The sequence below is a fragment of the Triticum aestivum genome, chromosome 1B (assembly GCF_018294505.1).
Source record: "Triticum aestivum cultivar Chinese Spring chromosome 1B, IWGSC CS RefSeq v2.1, whole genome shotgun sequence".
Classification (NCBI taxonomy): Eukaryota; Viridiplantae; Streptophyta; class Magnoliopsida; order Poales; family Poaceae; genus Triticum; species Triticum aestivum.
The window spans coordinates 598,187,527-598,199,882 of NC_057795.1; the positions used below are offsets into that span (position 1 = coordinate 598,187,527).

The window sequence follows — 12,356 nt, forward strand, 5'->3', positions numbered from 1 at the left end:
ATTCTAGCTAGCTAACAGAGATGCACGTTAGTCAAATCCTCTTCGCGTCTCTTTGCAACAGGGTTCCAGTTAACTGGCTCTTGCGACCGAAAAAGATACAAAGTTGCACTACTAGACCGCGTCAATTAATTTGGATCGGAGGGAGTAATAAAATCGGATGGATGTTTTCAGAGGAGCAAACTAGTATCAAGCTGCATCTAGGCCATGTACAATTACAGGAGATGATGTACGGAGGGCATAACATAAAATAGAGTTTCTAGTTGACCCGGGTATCACTAGCGAGTAGCACGCATGTTCCATGTCTGACTTTGCAATGGGGAGACCTTGGATGAAGTCATGTGCGTGCATCACCGTGAGACGGGAAGTTGCCCACCGATTCCTGGATCCCACCACTCCTTCATCACCCAACAGCACGCACATTCCATCACTCATGACATATTTGTTCATTGTAGGTTCAAGTTCTCGTTATATCTTCACACGATGAGGCCTGAACCTGCACAAACAGCAAACACCATATGCATACTTTATCTGCAGATCACCTTGGACGGAGTTAATTGCATAAAACCACCACATTTGGGGTTAGGTTTGCAGAAAAATACCCGGTTCTTAATTTTTTGCAAAAGTCACCGCACATTCAGTAATCTTTTTTCAGAAAACACTGATTAGGGGATTTAGCCCATTTAAACACTTTTTGACAGTGGGCCCAGATAATAAGGAGCTGCCTTGGCAAAAACACTGAACAGTTGGGGCACTTTGTGTAAGATGGAAACATGAAGGACAAAACTGTGAAACACTCGTAGGATAAGGCCATGGCTCATGGCCGGCGGTTCCTGGCTCATGGCCGGCGGCGGTTGCTGGCTCTTCCACAATCCTCTGCATTGCTAGCGGCCTCTGGCGTCCTAGAAGCAGAGAGAGGAGGAGCTGCGTGAGAGAGAGAGAGAGAGAAGGGAGAGAGACCGGGGAGGGAGAGGGCGCGGTGGTGGAGCCTGGTGCGGCGAACTGGCGGCGGCGAGCTGTGGGGGCGGTTGAGGGCGCCCAGATCCGGTCGGTGGAGGCAGTTGGCGGAGCTCCGGCCGGCGGGGCTCCTTGGATGCGGTGGCGACAACAGTTGACCTGCAGGGTGTCTCGGTTAGGAGAGAAAAGAGAAGGGAGGAGGAAGGAGATGGTAGGCGGGACAGCGGTGGTCGCCGGCGGCAAGGTCCCCGGAGCGCCGCGGGGGTTGGGCAGCTCGGCCTCTCCCGATCCATACGGGATCGAGGCAGGCGGCGCGCTGCAGTTGTCCACAGCCAGGGCCGGGGGTTGATTGCGTTTTTTTATTTAGATCTAGGGGTGTTTACGTCAATTTTTGCCAAGTCAGCATCTTACAATCAGAGCCCACCTGTCAGGAAAGTGCTTAAATGGGCTAAATCCCCCTGATCAGTGTTTTCTGAAAAAAGATTACTGAATGTGCGGCGGCTTTTGCAAAAAATTAGGGGCTGGGTATTTTTTCGCAAACTTAACATCAAATGTGGTGTTCTTTTGCTTTTAACTCCCTTGGACGCATAAGTTTAGGCCTTACCAGTGTGCAGTTGCCTGACGACAACTCCAAAAAAATAAGGAATAGATATGTACTCCCTCCGTCCCATAATATAAGAGGTTTTTTTGATACAGGAAGTAGAATGCAGTAGTTTCGGAGGATGGGCAGGCTACGTTTTGGCATTTGGTGGATTATTATGATAATGCCGTCTGTAAGACAATCTTTTGTCTGTATTACGGTTTGGCAGCCAACCTTAACAATGTTTCCACACCTACCTTCTCATTGCAGATTATACAAAGCCGGGCCTAACAAGTTTGTCGACGCTCAACATTTCCAGTCGCTCGCTGCCACCAAGCTCCACTGGCTTGCTCGACGCGCATCAACCAAATCTAGAAGCACAACCAAGTCCGTCATCAGGTGCCCCTCCTAGAGACGCTTCTCATCAGCAACAACCTGAGACGTCCGTCCGTCCGAGGGTCCATCTCGGGCTGCCGAGGTTACGTACGCATGCTTTATACCATACAGTATACCACACTGCACCGGCCTACCGGCTAGGCGTGTGATCAATCCGAGCACTCAACAGCCTAGCTAAATTTCTTTGCATGTAGCAGCGCACTGCATCCCGTGTGACAACGATGAAGCAACAGATCGGCCATGCTAGGGAGAAAACGACGGTCACGCGCCGTGTCCGGAGAAGATCGCTTTCGGCCTTGCCATCGATCTATCTAATCTACCTAACGGCGGTGTGAACTGGAGATAAGCCTAACCTAGAGAGAAAGAGAGCTTCCTCCCAGGTGATGGATAAAGCAACGGCAACCGAAGATGACGCCCTCTGCCAACTGCTGAAAGATGTTAGTGCTTCGGGTTAAGGGTTGGTAGAAGATCATGCGCAATTAGCTATGCATTGTTCAATTAAATTAAATTGGAACAAGATGATGCACAATCTGACAGATCGAAAGGATGAACTCATTGTGTGTATAGCTGATTCATCGAATTCATATTGTCCGATTACAGTTTCTTTTATCGGTAGAAAACGAATTTATGTTCTTTTAATAATTATTAATGTGAACCACATCTAGCATGGAAAGAAGAACCCAATCTTTTGGCCTCAACTTCCTATGCTTACGCGGCATGATTGTCTGAATTTTATGCAGGTCTTGAGGTTTTGTTTGGTGATGTTGTGTTCCAGCAAACTATATACTCACTTGCCTGTCTCAATAAATTAGCAGTAGAGCTATTCCATTCACCCGTCAACAAAAAAGATGGTTCTGGGATAGTACAGAGCTAAATTTGATTTCTACTTATTTGCAATGTTCATGGCGTTTATATCGGCGTTGCCTGTGGAGGAGTGGCGACCTGCCTATCATTGAGTGTGTTCGAAAGAGTGCTGTTTTTCTGATGATGCGGACGTGTGCTTGAATCTGTACTTGTTTCTATGAATACCAATTAGATGATCACTTTTCGCTGTGAATACCAATTACATGATCACTTTTTGTACATGTTCAGAGTTTGTTCCATATTCTGGCAAACAAGGGCACAGACAAATTAAACGTTTGCCGATTCATACAACTGAAAATTTCACAAGCCTTTTGATCGCATTTCTGACCGCACAGATATCGTCGAGAGTTATGCCCACGGAGAGCAGCAGCAGCAGCATTCGGATTTCTCCACAATCAAGGTAAGAACGCTCTGAAAAAAAAACCAAACCTCCATAAAATCCATACACAAGAACAGCGTCCAGTGTTGATCACTGATCTCATCGGCGATGATCTGCGCACGAGTTTCATTCCGAAGCAGCGAGAGGCAATTCTACTGGATCTATGGCGATACAGGAATGTTCCTTCAGTACAAAGGCGGATCAGAAGCTCTCACAACTCACAGTGATCTGTGGGTCGAGAACTCATCTGCTCTGTCTAGTCGCGGCCGCCGCGGAGGGAGCGGAGGCGCTCGAGCCACTGCTCGTCGGGGACGGCGCCCGCCCAGGGCGGCGGCGCGCCGGGGAACGCCACGCCGCGCATCGCGTCCACGATCCGGGCCGCGGCGCCCGCGGGCAGCTGGGCGCGCCGCCTACGCTCGTCGTCCAAGGAGGCCGCGGCCTCCGTCGCGCCCGTGCCTTCTTCTTCGTCGCTTTCTTCGTCGTCGGAGGCGATATCCAGCTCGGAGACGCCGTTGTCGACCGCGTCGAGGCGGCGGTGAGATGCGAGATCGGGGTCGGGGTCGCTGTCGGTGTCCGAGGCGGCGCCGGAGATGGGGAGGTAGTCGGCGTCTCCCTCGGCCTCGGAGTCTGACGCGGAGGCGGAGGAGTGGTCCGGCAGGCCGGTGGAGGCGGCGGCGGCGGGGAGGTGGCCGTTCCCGGAGATGGACATTGTGGGGAGGAGAAAACAGAAAACAATTCCAGAGGTGCGCCACTCGCTCGGGGAAGAATACGGGTCGGTGGTGGGCACCCGAAGCCCGGATATTTGGTGATGCCTTTGGGCCTGTTTGGGCCGAATTCGCAGCGCCAGCCTCCACAAATTTGTTTTTTTTTTGTTTCTAGAAGATCCTCCACATATTTGTCGATCCCCTTCGCCCGCGCTCCCGAAAAACAGAAGCGAAGCGCGCGGGAAGAGGCGGGCAGCGGCGGCGGGAAGCAGGCCTCGACGGCGGCGCAGGTCAGCCTCCCCATCTTCCTTCTCTCCGCCCGCCCCCCGCCTTTCTCCCTCTCCGCGGCGTTACGCGTCGCCCCATCTGGCCCTCGCGGCGGCGGCCCCCATCTGGGATGCGGCTCGGCAACCACGACCAGAGAGCCTATGCCGGCCGCTGCCTCGCGCCACTCATGGCGACCGCCGCGTCGCCCTCTCACCAACCACGGCCGGGACCCCATGGCTCCCCTTGCCCCTGTGGCCGGCACCCCCATGGCGGCTGCTATTGTACAAGCGCTGTTTTTCTTTGTATATGTGCCGCTGTTTGTATAAGTGCTGTTGTTGTGTTCTTGATGTATATAACCATTCATAAATAAATTCACATGTTGCATAGAAGTTAGTTTTAAACATTTCATCAAAGTACAATGTTCATCCTATTCCGAACTGAGTCTCTCATGTGAATTCCAAGTGTCAGTTCTTGAACATCCAAACACCAGAGTTCAGTTTCAGTTTCAATATCAAATTATCAATGTCTGGGAGATTTGATATTGGGACAAATTCACTTTCAATATCAAAATCCGAACGGAGCCTTAGAATGTTACTCCACATGAGAATATGGAAAACCAAATTTGTTGAGTGAGTTGGACTTTCTCTCATTGGCACAGTGCAAATTGTTCCTGCATGCAGGGTTGGGAATAGTGATCTGTCCCACTTGGTGAAATGCCTTGTTACTACGACGTTGATGACATCCTCATGGAGGAGGAGGTAACCATGCTCGTGTTACCCTCTGCTTCATTTATGCTTGTACAAATGACATGAATACTCTGCTGTAATTGCAGCTTATTTCGGTTGTTTTCCAAGTGACTGCAAATGGTGTTGGAATGCTAGATCCTGGCGCTGAGAGAAACAGTGTAAGCATCTTTCCAACGGCTTTTGTGCATTTTATGTTTATCTGCTATGTTAAACCTGCTGATGGGCATCTGCTGCTAATTCTTTATCTGGTCTGTTTGGTCTTGAGCAAATTACTTCTCACATGCGCTGACTAGTTAGATGATGTTTATCTGAGATAGATGCATCGTGCATTCTTGCTCATTTTAGTTTGCAAATCCGATATGGAACGCTAGGTGCTTTCTTTATTTCCCTGCGTGCCATGTTTCTTGGTGAACACTACCTTGGAGTTAGATGCTTTGTTTTTGAGCACCTTTTCTTGCTACCATGGAAAATGAAATGGCGTATTTTGCCTGGTTCCAATGAAAAGAGAAATGATCTTATTCTTTATGTTCAGGTTGAAAAGGGTGCCAAGGTAGACCTTCCATTTTGGCTTGCTCATGGGATGCTGTCTCTGGAACAAGCGGTGTCGATAAACGTACCTCCTTGCTTCACCCAGAAGTAGGTCTCTTTGTATTCTGTTTTGCATCTGTAGAAATTCTTAAGAGGGACATCAAAATATACTGTATGCAGTAGTATGTAGCTATGTTTTTAAGGCGACGCCTTACCGCCTTAGGGAGGGGGGGCGCTTTGGCGCCTAGGCGACGCCTAGGCGGGCGCTTTGGACGCCTAGGCGCCCAAAGCGGTCGATTTTCCAAAGCGGAGGGGGAGCGCTTCGACGCCTAGGCGTCGCCTAGGCGTCGCCTTAGGGACGCTTTAAAAACATAGGTATGTAGTTGTCGTTCTCATTTCAACATATTTAGACGTACTTTACTTGCAGAACTCGGAAGGAGATCCAAGCTGATGCAGCCTGTGTTGATTTGAGGGTTCGGTGCCCTTACTTTTATGAGCTAGGATGCAAGATTGTTCCTCTGTAAGTTCTGAACGACCTCAGTTACACGTAATATTTTATTTCCTTTTTCTTCCATCTCATTACCTTTTTCTATGCAATCTTAAATTTGCAAATTCTCATTAAAATGCTTCTGTATCATATTCGGTAGAAATACATTACCCACTCCATTGCTTTGCAGAACTTTGATGAGCCTTAGACATCTTATAGTCTCAGTTACAATAACCGGGCAATTGTGTAGGCATACAGGATACAGCACTACAGTACATTATCCTTTCTGCATGTATTCTGTTTTTGTAAAACTTGGAATGCTTCCATCTCCATGAGCAAGATAGTTTCAGTCATCAGTCATATATTAAGTTAAAATAGGAGGAACTTCTGTAAGTTCAAGTAGCTGTAATCTTGGGGAGAAGATGCATATGAATTGTGTATAGGCAAGTTGATTTCTTGTGAACAGAAATGCAATCATATGGTTTTCTTTTCTGAGAGCCCAGACTAAAACATGCTTTTAACCACACTCGCAGTGTATCTCCCATCTCAGTTTAGCCAAACTATGTTCAAACTGGTGTTCTACTGTTCTAATTTCGCATTTTAGCAAGCCCCTCTGTCCACTCCAACAAATGATTTAATATGTCATAAGGAGACATGCCTTCTTGCTTTAGTTTTTTATAGTGTCAGTTTTGATCCTAACAAGATTCAAATGAACCGCACCTTCTTAAAATTCGATTGATTGCTGCTGTTGGTCCTCTTCTTTCATTTTAAGAAGGTATTATATGGTCGCGTTGAAATGATCAAATATATTCCCTGCTGACTACAACTGTTGCCGAGACCAAACTATCATTCTAGGAAATTTAATCATACACCTGACAAATGACCTCTGATGCCACCAGGTCATTTTGTGCTTGTAACACGTGTTGATTCTGTGTTTGACATATGGTGATATGAACAGAATACACCATAACTAAGTCTTCCTGAATAAATAAGTTATGATTATTTGAGGTCTGTCCCTTTTCAAAGGCATACTCTGGACTCTGCACTTAAATGACAAGAGCTGGCTGCAATTGTCGTAATCTGAACAATTCAGACATAGATCTCAATGGTCTTTTGCCTTCAATTTTAGTGCTCACTAGAACAGAAATAGGGAAATGTTTAGTAGCCACCTGTAGCACATGTTGTGAGCAACTGTGTGAACTTGTAGAGGTACCACTTGACAATGAATTGGTTATACTCTTGAGTGATCCTAATTGGGGTTTGAGTTTCTTATGATGGTTCATGTGATTTGGTTGAAAAGGTGTAACTATTCTCAGATTAGATAAGATCTATGTCAATTACAGTGCCAATGTGTCATTCCATGGCATGCATTATGTGACACATTCTTTTGTGGTCGGTTTAGAGGTCTGAATATCCTTGTCAAATTGGCCCAATCCATCTGGTTACTGTTCACAATCAGTTCGAAGACCCCTGCAGTTACTGCTGTAGTCACATATTCGTCAGTTCTGTGAAATATTGTTATGTGTTGCCTTTGTAGTCTGTATACTGAAGTTAGGGATCCCATGAAGTTATTGTGTAGTGATGTCTGGTCACCTTATATATTACTCCCTCCATTTCTAATACATTTCACTGTAGCATTTTTGCTCCTTAATGCATATCATTTTACTATTTTGAGGCAACTACCATTTTCCCCTTTTGTCCATTTTCAAAGCCATTTATTAGTATAGACTAGACTGTGTGACTAGCACAAAACTCCGAAAGGTAATAAGTGGTGTAGTAGAGGGGGAATTCGATCTTTAACCCCACTTTTGCTGGTACTATGATAATTCGTTCTTACATCGTAATGGGTTATTTCCCCACCTTTCTTTGCATTTGATCTTTTGCCCTCTAGCAGCCTGCACCCACATTCAGTAGTGAATTAGGAGTAGGACTGGAGAACATCTGCGTATCAGATTTCAGAATTCAGCCCTCTAGCAGCCTGCACCCACAGTCAGCAGTGAACTAGGAGTAGGACTGGAGAAATGTTTCTGCATATCAGATTTCAGATTTCAGAACAGACCACGTCTGACATGGACTAGGAGTAGGAATTCAGAATTCAGGACATGGTTCCATCTATATTTAATGCTGTTGGCCTGATAAGTCAAGTTGAAGATGTCCGACTGAGAACCAAGTGTTGACTTGTAAATTAGTCGAGTCTCTTAATCATTGGGATGAGATATGGTGCACGTGTACAGGAATGGATCCAGTAATGAGTAGGAATGTCTGAACAGGGTCGAATGCGCCCTTAGGTGTCTAGACGCTTAACCAGAGTATTGGCACACATAGTTGATGTATTGGAAAATTTCAGATAACCGAATGACTAAAAATTGAGACTGAATCATGACTGCTGCTCAATTTTTTATTTGAGTTACTATAATGGTCAGACTAAATTATATCCCTCACTGATTTATTATGTTTGCATCGACAGGGTGGGTGACAAGAGCATCGGCCAGTTCTTGCGCTACGCGTTCACCAGCAGGTACAAGGAGGTACTAAGCAAGGCACACAGCTCTTCGACGATGACAGTGCCCAAGTTCGCAACACGACTTACAAAAGAGGAGGCTCAAGGTACAGACATCTCCCTCGTGCGCTCACTCATTCCCCCATTTGTTTTCTCTTACCATACCAACTACTCTAACTCGGGTTAACTTTTTTCTTTTTCTGCCGTGTGAAGTGTTTGAATCTGCTAGGGAGTCGATATCCGCCTTCAGGAAGTGGCGCGTCGGGGGTGCGAGACTGCAGAAGGCGTCCATTCTTGGAAGGAAGAGGAAGACAAAGCTGCCTGATGGGCCTTCGACGCCCTGAACTGTGTACTGCGCAGCAGCGGAGTCGGAGTGCCTGGGCAGGAGATGGCCGATGTATGCACACTGATTGATCCGTGATCAGCAGCCATCCATGCATTTCAATCTGGTGCACCTGATGTGTCTGTCGTCTGAAACTCTGACTTCAACTCTTGTTTTTAGATGCTTGTCTTACTGCAACTCTCGAGGAGGCTTTGCTTGTTAGTACAAATCATTGCAAAACATCATGTGCGCTCATGTCTCCGTTCATGCGACCAAATGGAATTAGCCAAAGAGCAGAATAACTTGTGGCATCTCTTGCAATGACCGGTTGTTACTTCTCTGCAGATAAACTTTGTGAGAGGAAAAGCAAAAAGCAGAACAACTTTTGGGGGGTTAATGTAAAATGAATTTAGGGGGCATGCCTGAAGCGGTACTGTATTGCAAAGCTTCATTTGTTTAAAAGATCCATGGGAGATTAAATTTGGATGATTAAATTGTCTTTGGGAGGTTAATGTAAAAAAAAAACTTTGGGTTGTTAAAATTGCCAACTGGAATGCAAACTGAGTGTGTCCAGTGCTCAACTTTGGACCACACCGGCGACCCAGCCTGCCGCCGCAGCCAGTGCTCAACTTTGTCCTGTGCTCTGTGCGCCTATGTGGTAGGCTGGTACCTGGTAGCCACCGTCGTTTACTCGTATCAATTCATCAGTTACAGACCTACAGACCACAGTACAGGTGCAGCCAAATAACTTGCTGGATCCCGTATCACCTTATTTATGACGAAAATAAACAGCACAACCAGGTTAAGAAATCTTGACATCTCAAAAATTGCCATATCAGATCAAATATATTGCCATTTATGTTTGACGATTATACGCCAGAAGCCATCTTCTTCTTCTTCTTCTTCTACAGACAGAAGAAGCACATCTGTCCTCTAAGCTGAAAGCCCATAATAACTAGAGCCTAATCAAATAATCTTCCCTAAGATCCTAAACAGCAACAGGAGCTCAGAACCCAACGACGAGCAGCCCTCCGAGGAGAGCGCCGAGGAGCACGGAGCCGCTGCCGGACGCCGTCCTCCAGGCGGCGCCAGTGGCCGGCGCGGGCGCGGGCGCGTGGGCGGGCGCCTCCACCAGCCCCGCGGACGACGAGGGGGAGTGGGCGGGGGCCGGCGCGGCAGGCGGGACCCGGCTGCCGTGCTTCTCCGACATGACGAGGACGATGACGCGCTCGCCCTTCTGGCAGTTCCCGGGGGCGCCGCTGATGAAGTGGCGGAAGCGCTCGCCCTTGGGCGGCAGCGGCACGACGGCACCGCTGGCCTTGTAGGTGGCGATGGGGCTCGCCGTGTTGCACCGGTCGTAGTCCGCCCGCGTCACCTCCAGCACCGAGTCCGTCGCCGCGTCGAACTTGAACACTGCGTGCGCGCGGGATCCGAAGAAATCAATCGTAAGAATTCAAGAAAACAGATCGAGGAGAGTAAACAAGGATGTGGGTGTGCGGCGTGGTTTGTTACCGAGGTTGTCGCCGACGTGGAAGCGGGCCTTCCCCGCCCAGTCGTTGAGCGCGTCGGGCTGCGCCGGGGGCGGCACCCTCCACGCGCCGTCCTTGCCGCCGCCCACGACGTGGTCCCTGGCGTCGGAGCCGGCCGCGAGGGCGAGGGCGACGAGGGAGCAGAGGAGGAGCGCCCTCGACGCCATCGGAGGAGACCGGGATGGGTCGGCGGGTTGAGGCGGCGGAGGAGAGGGGGGCTGCGGGCAGGTGTTTCCTGGTGGCTGGTGCTGGGTGTGGTGGGGAGGATGGGTGCGGCGGAGGGGCGGGGCTTAAGTAGGCGGCGGGCGGTCAAAGTAGCCGTTGGATTCGAACGTTCGGGAGAGCCGCGGCGGGCGGGTGGCAGCAGCTGGCGAAGCGATCTTCTGTTTTGGAGTGTGCCGTTGCCCTCCCCTCGTCCCGAGAAGGAGTCGACGGGAAGCAAAAGCAAGCAACGGATGGACGCCTGGGCCGGGACGCGTCGTGGGGCCCACGAACATTCAGAGCCCAAACGCTGGCTTCTGGAAATGACCACGGGTGGCTGGCTCGTCAAGTGCCGAGTGACTGTGAGCCATCCATGTAACACCATTGAATTGTCTTAAAATAAAATAAAATGTAACACCATTGAATCTTCTAATAAAAATAAAAAAAACTAAAAAATAAAATGCAACACCATTGAAACCATTGAAAGTCTGAGGATTCAAGTTCAAACAAAAATGGTCACTACTAGGCGCCGGTCGACCGGCCTAAACTTAACCATCTCTCTCCCTCGACCCGCTCAGTAAAAATCCCCAACGACGCTTGCATCTCTCGCCTCCCCTGCTGCAACGCACGAGTAGCTCGCCGTCAGCCATCGATGTAGTACGGAAGGCCGAAGTTCCCAATCGGCCATGGATGATGCATCCACCCCCGCCGGTTGTAGTCCCGCTCGTCGTCGTCCCCCAGCGCGGGTGCTCGCCGCTGGTTGCAGCAAGGGCGCCGGTTGCAACTCTCACATGCTCATGCTTGCAGCCTCGCCGGCGTCGAGTCGGTTGCAACACTGGCATACATGGTTGTAACATCACCGAAACGGTGGCGAACGTGGATGTAGCTTTTGCAGTGTACGGCTGTAGCATTTGCTGATGATGGCGTCCCCGGTGCAGCTCCTGGGTGAAGGGTTACAGCTTTTCGCGATTATAGCTTATACGATGTACGGTTGCAACAAATCGACGGTGATCGGATCGCCGACTGAAGCTTCGGTGGCAGCAAAATCCGTCGTCGGATGCAACATCTTCCACCGCGGTTCCAACATACATTGAGTTGGTTCCAACATCTGCATCCCCGTTGGGTCCAGGAAACAAAAACCATTGCCGGAAGCAGCGACAAAGCGACCGTGGTTGCAGCATGCTGGTCGCCGTCATCAACACCGATGGCCTACCCGCGCGCAACAACCGCGTCGTCGTTTAGCAGGGGAGATTGGAGTTGAGCCGACATGTGGAGAGAGGAGAGGTAGAAAACAAGGTCGGGCAGGAGCTCCATGGTTGTCGTTGAGAGCATAGGGGAAAGATGAGTTGCGGGAGGACCAAGGATGGGAGGAGGAAGACGAGCTGCAAAGGGAACAAATAAGGATCAAAGGAGCCGGGCGGTGCGTGGACCCACACGAAACATGCGGTCAGGGAGCGCCAATGATGTTTCTTATCCAACCGCGCGTGTGTAGTCGGCTGGCCGGTGGGAAACGTTTCCCCAAAAAGATAGTCTGAGGATTTTCTCATGCCCTTTTCCATGAAGGATAGTCTGAGCTTTTTTATTTTCTATTTTTGTTCCCGGTAGCCATTTTTATTTCTTTTGGTGCCGACAAGCGGGATCCACACGCGACAGTTGTGTAGGGTCGATGCATACATATGGGAATGCACACCACATGGGTAGAGGTAATGACCACAGAAGGAAAAGGCATCGTAGTTGCACGAGTTCGTCTTGAAAATATTATGTTATCTTCAACTTCGACCCTCAAATCGCCCGCAAACGTCTGGACCGCACGGTCCGGATCTGTTGTGGTGTCAGGGTGTCAGGGGTCGGGGTCGGGGTCGGGGTGTGGTGTCAGGGTGTCGGGGTGCGGTGTCAGGG

The 12,356-nt window shown here is 49.3% G+C and overlaps 3 protein-coding genes and 1 long non-coding RNA gene across 4 annotated transcripts; 2 read left to right on the forward strand and 2 right to left on the reverse strand.

Annotated features, from left to right (window-relative positions):
* Positions 1-757: 757 nt before the first annotated feature.
* Positions 758-2,527, forward strand: LOC123141305 (uncharacterized). The gene is made up of 2 exons (XR_006470224.1): positions 758-2,012; positions 2,128-2,527. It is a non-coding gene; the product is annotated as an uncharacterized lncRNA (long non-coding RNA).
* Positions 2,528-3,206: 679 nt separating this feature from the next.
* LOC123141296 (clumping factor A) lies at positions 3,207-3,943 on the reverse strand. Its single transcript, XM_044560475.1, has one exon. It carries the CDS (start codon positions 3,880-3,882, stop codon positions 3,430-3,432), a length of 453 nt encoding a protein of 150 aa, XP_044416410.1. The 5' UTR covers positions 3,883-3,943; the 3' UTR covers positions 3,207-3,429.
* Positions 3,944-3,958: 15 nt separating this feature from the next.
* LOC123141284 (probable DNA replication complex GINS protein PSF3) lies at positions 3,959-9,026 on the forward strand. Its single transcript, XM_044560465.1, has 7 exons — positions 3,959-4,167; positions 4,825-4,902; positions 4,977-5,048; positions 5,423-5,526; positions 5,846-5,938; positions 8,373-8,512; positions 8,619-9,026. The coding sequence occupies exons 2-7, from the start codon at positions 4,858-4,860 to the stop codon at positions 8,747-8,749; spliced, it is 585 nt and encodes a 194-aa protein (XP_044416400.1). The 5' UTR covers positions 3,959-4,167; positions 4,825-4,857; the 3' UTR covers positions 8,750-9,026.
* Positions 9,027-9,529: 503 nt separating this feature from the next.
* On the reverse strand, positions 9,530-10,535 carry LOC123096669 (early nodulin-like protein 1). The gene is made up of 2 exons (XM_044518428.1): positions 10,240-10,535; positions 9,530-10,140 (listed from the first exon to the last, which is right to left on the reverse strand). Exons 1-2 carry the CDS (start codon positions 10,421-10,423, stop codon positions 9,734-9,736), a joined length of 591 nt encoding a protein of 196 aa, XP_044374363.1. The 5' UTR covers positions 10,424-10,535; the 3' UTR covers positions 9,530-9,733.
* Positions 10,536-12,356: the final 1,821 nt, after the last annotated feature.

Excerpts from the sequence above, each read along its gene's own strand:
- LOC123141284 (XM_044560465.1), top strand. The coding sequence starts at position 4,858 with ATGCCTTGTTACTACGACGTTGATGACATCCTCATGGAGGAGGAG. Across the intron at positions 4,903-4,976 it reads ACATCCTCATGGAGGAGGAG|CTTATTTCGGTTGTTTTCCA; the intron begins GTAACCATGCTC and ends CTGTAATTGCAG. Across the intron at positions 5,527-5,845 it reads CCTCCTTGCTTCACCCAGAA|AACTCGGAAGGAGATCCAAG; the intron begins GTAGGTCTCTTT and ends CTTTACTTGCAG.
- LOC123096669 (XM_044518428.1), bottom strand. The coding sequence starts at position 10,423 with ATGGCGTCGAGGGCGCTCCTCCTCTGCTCCCTCGTCGCCCTCGCCCTC. Across the intron at positions 10,141-10,239 it reads CCACGTCGGCGACAACCTCG|TGTTCAAGTTCGACGCGGCG; the intron begins GTAACAAACCAC and ends GCGCGCACGCAG.
- LOC123141296 (XM_044560475.1), bottom strand. The coding sequence starts at position 3,882 with ATGTCCATCTCCGGGAACGGCCACCTCCCCGCCGCCGCCGCCTCCACC.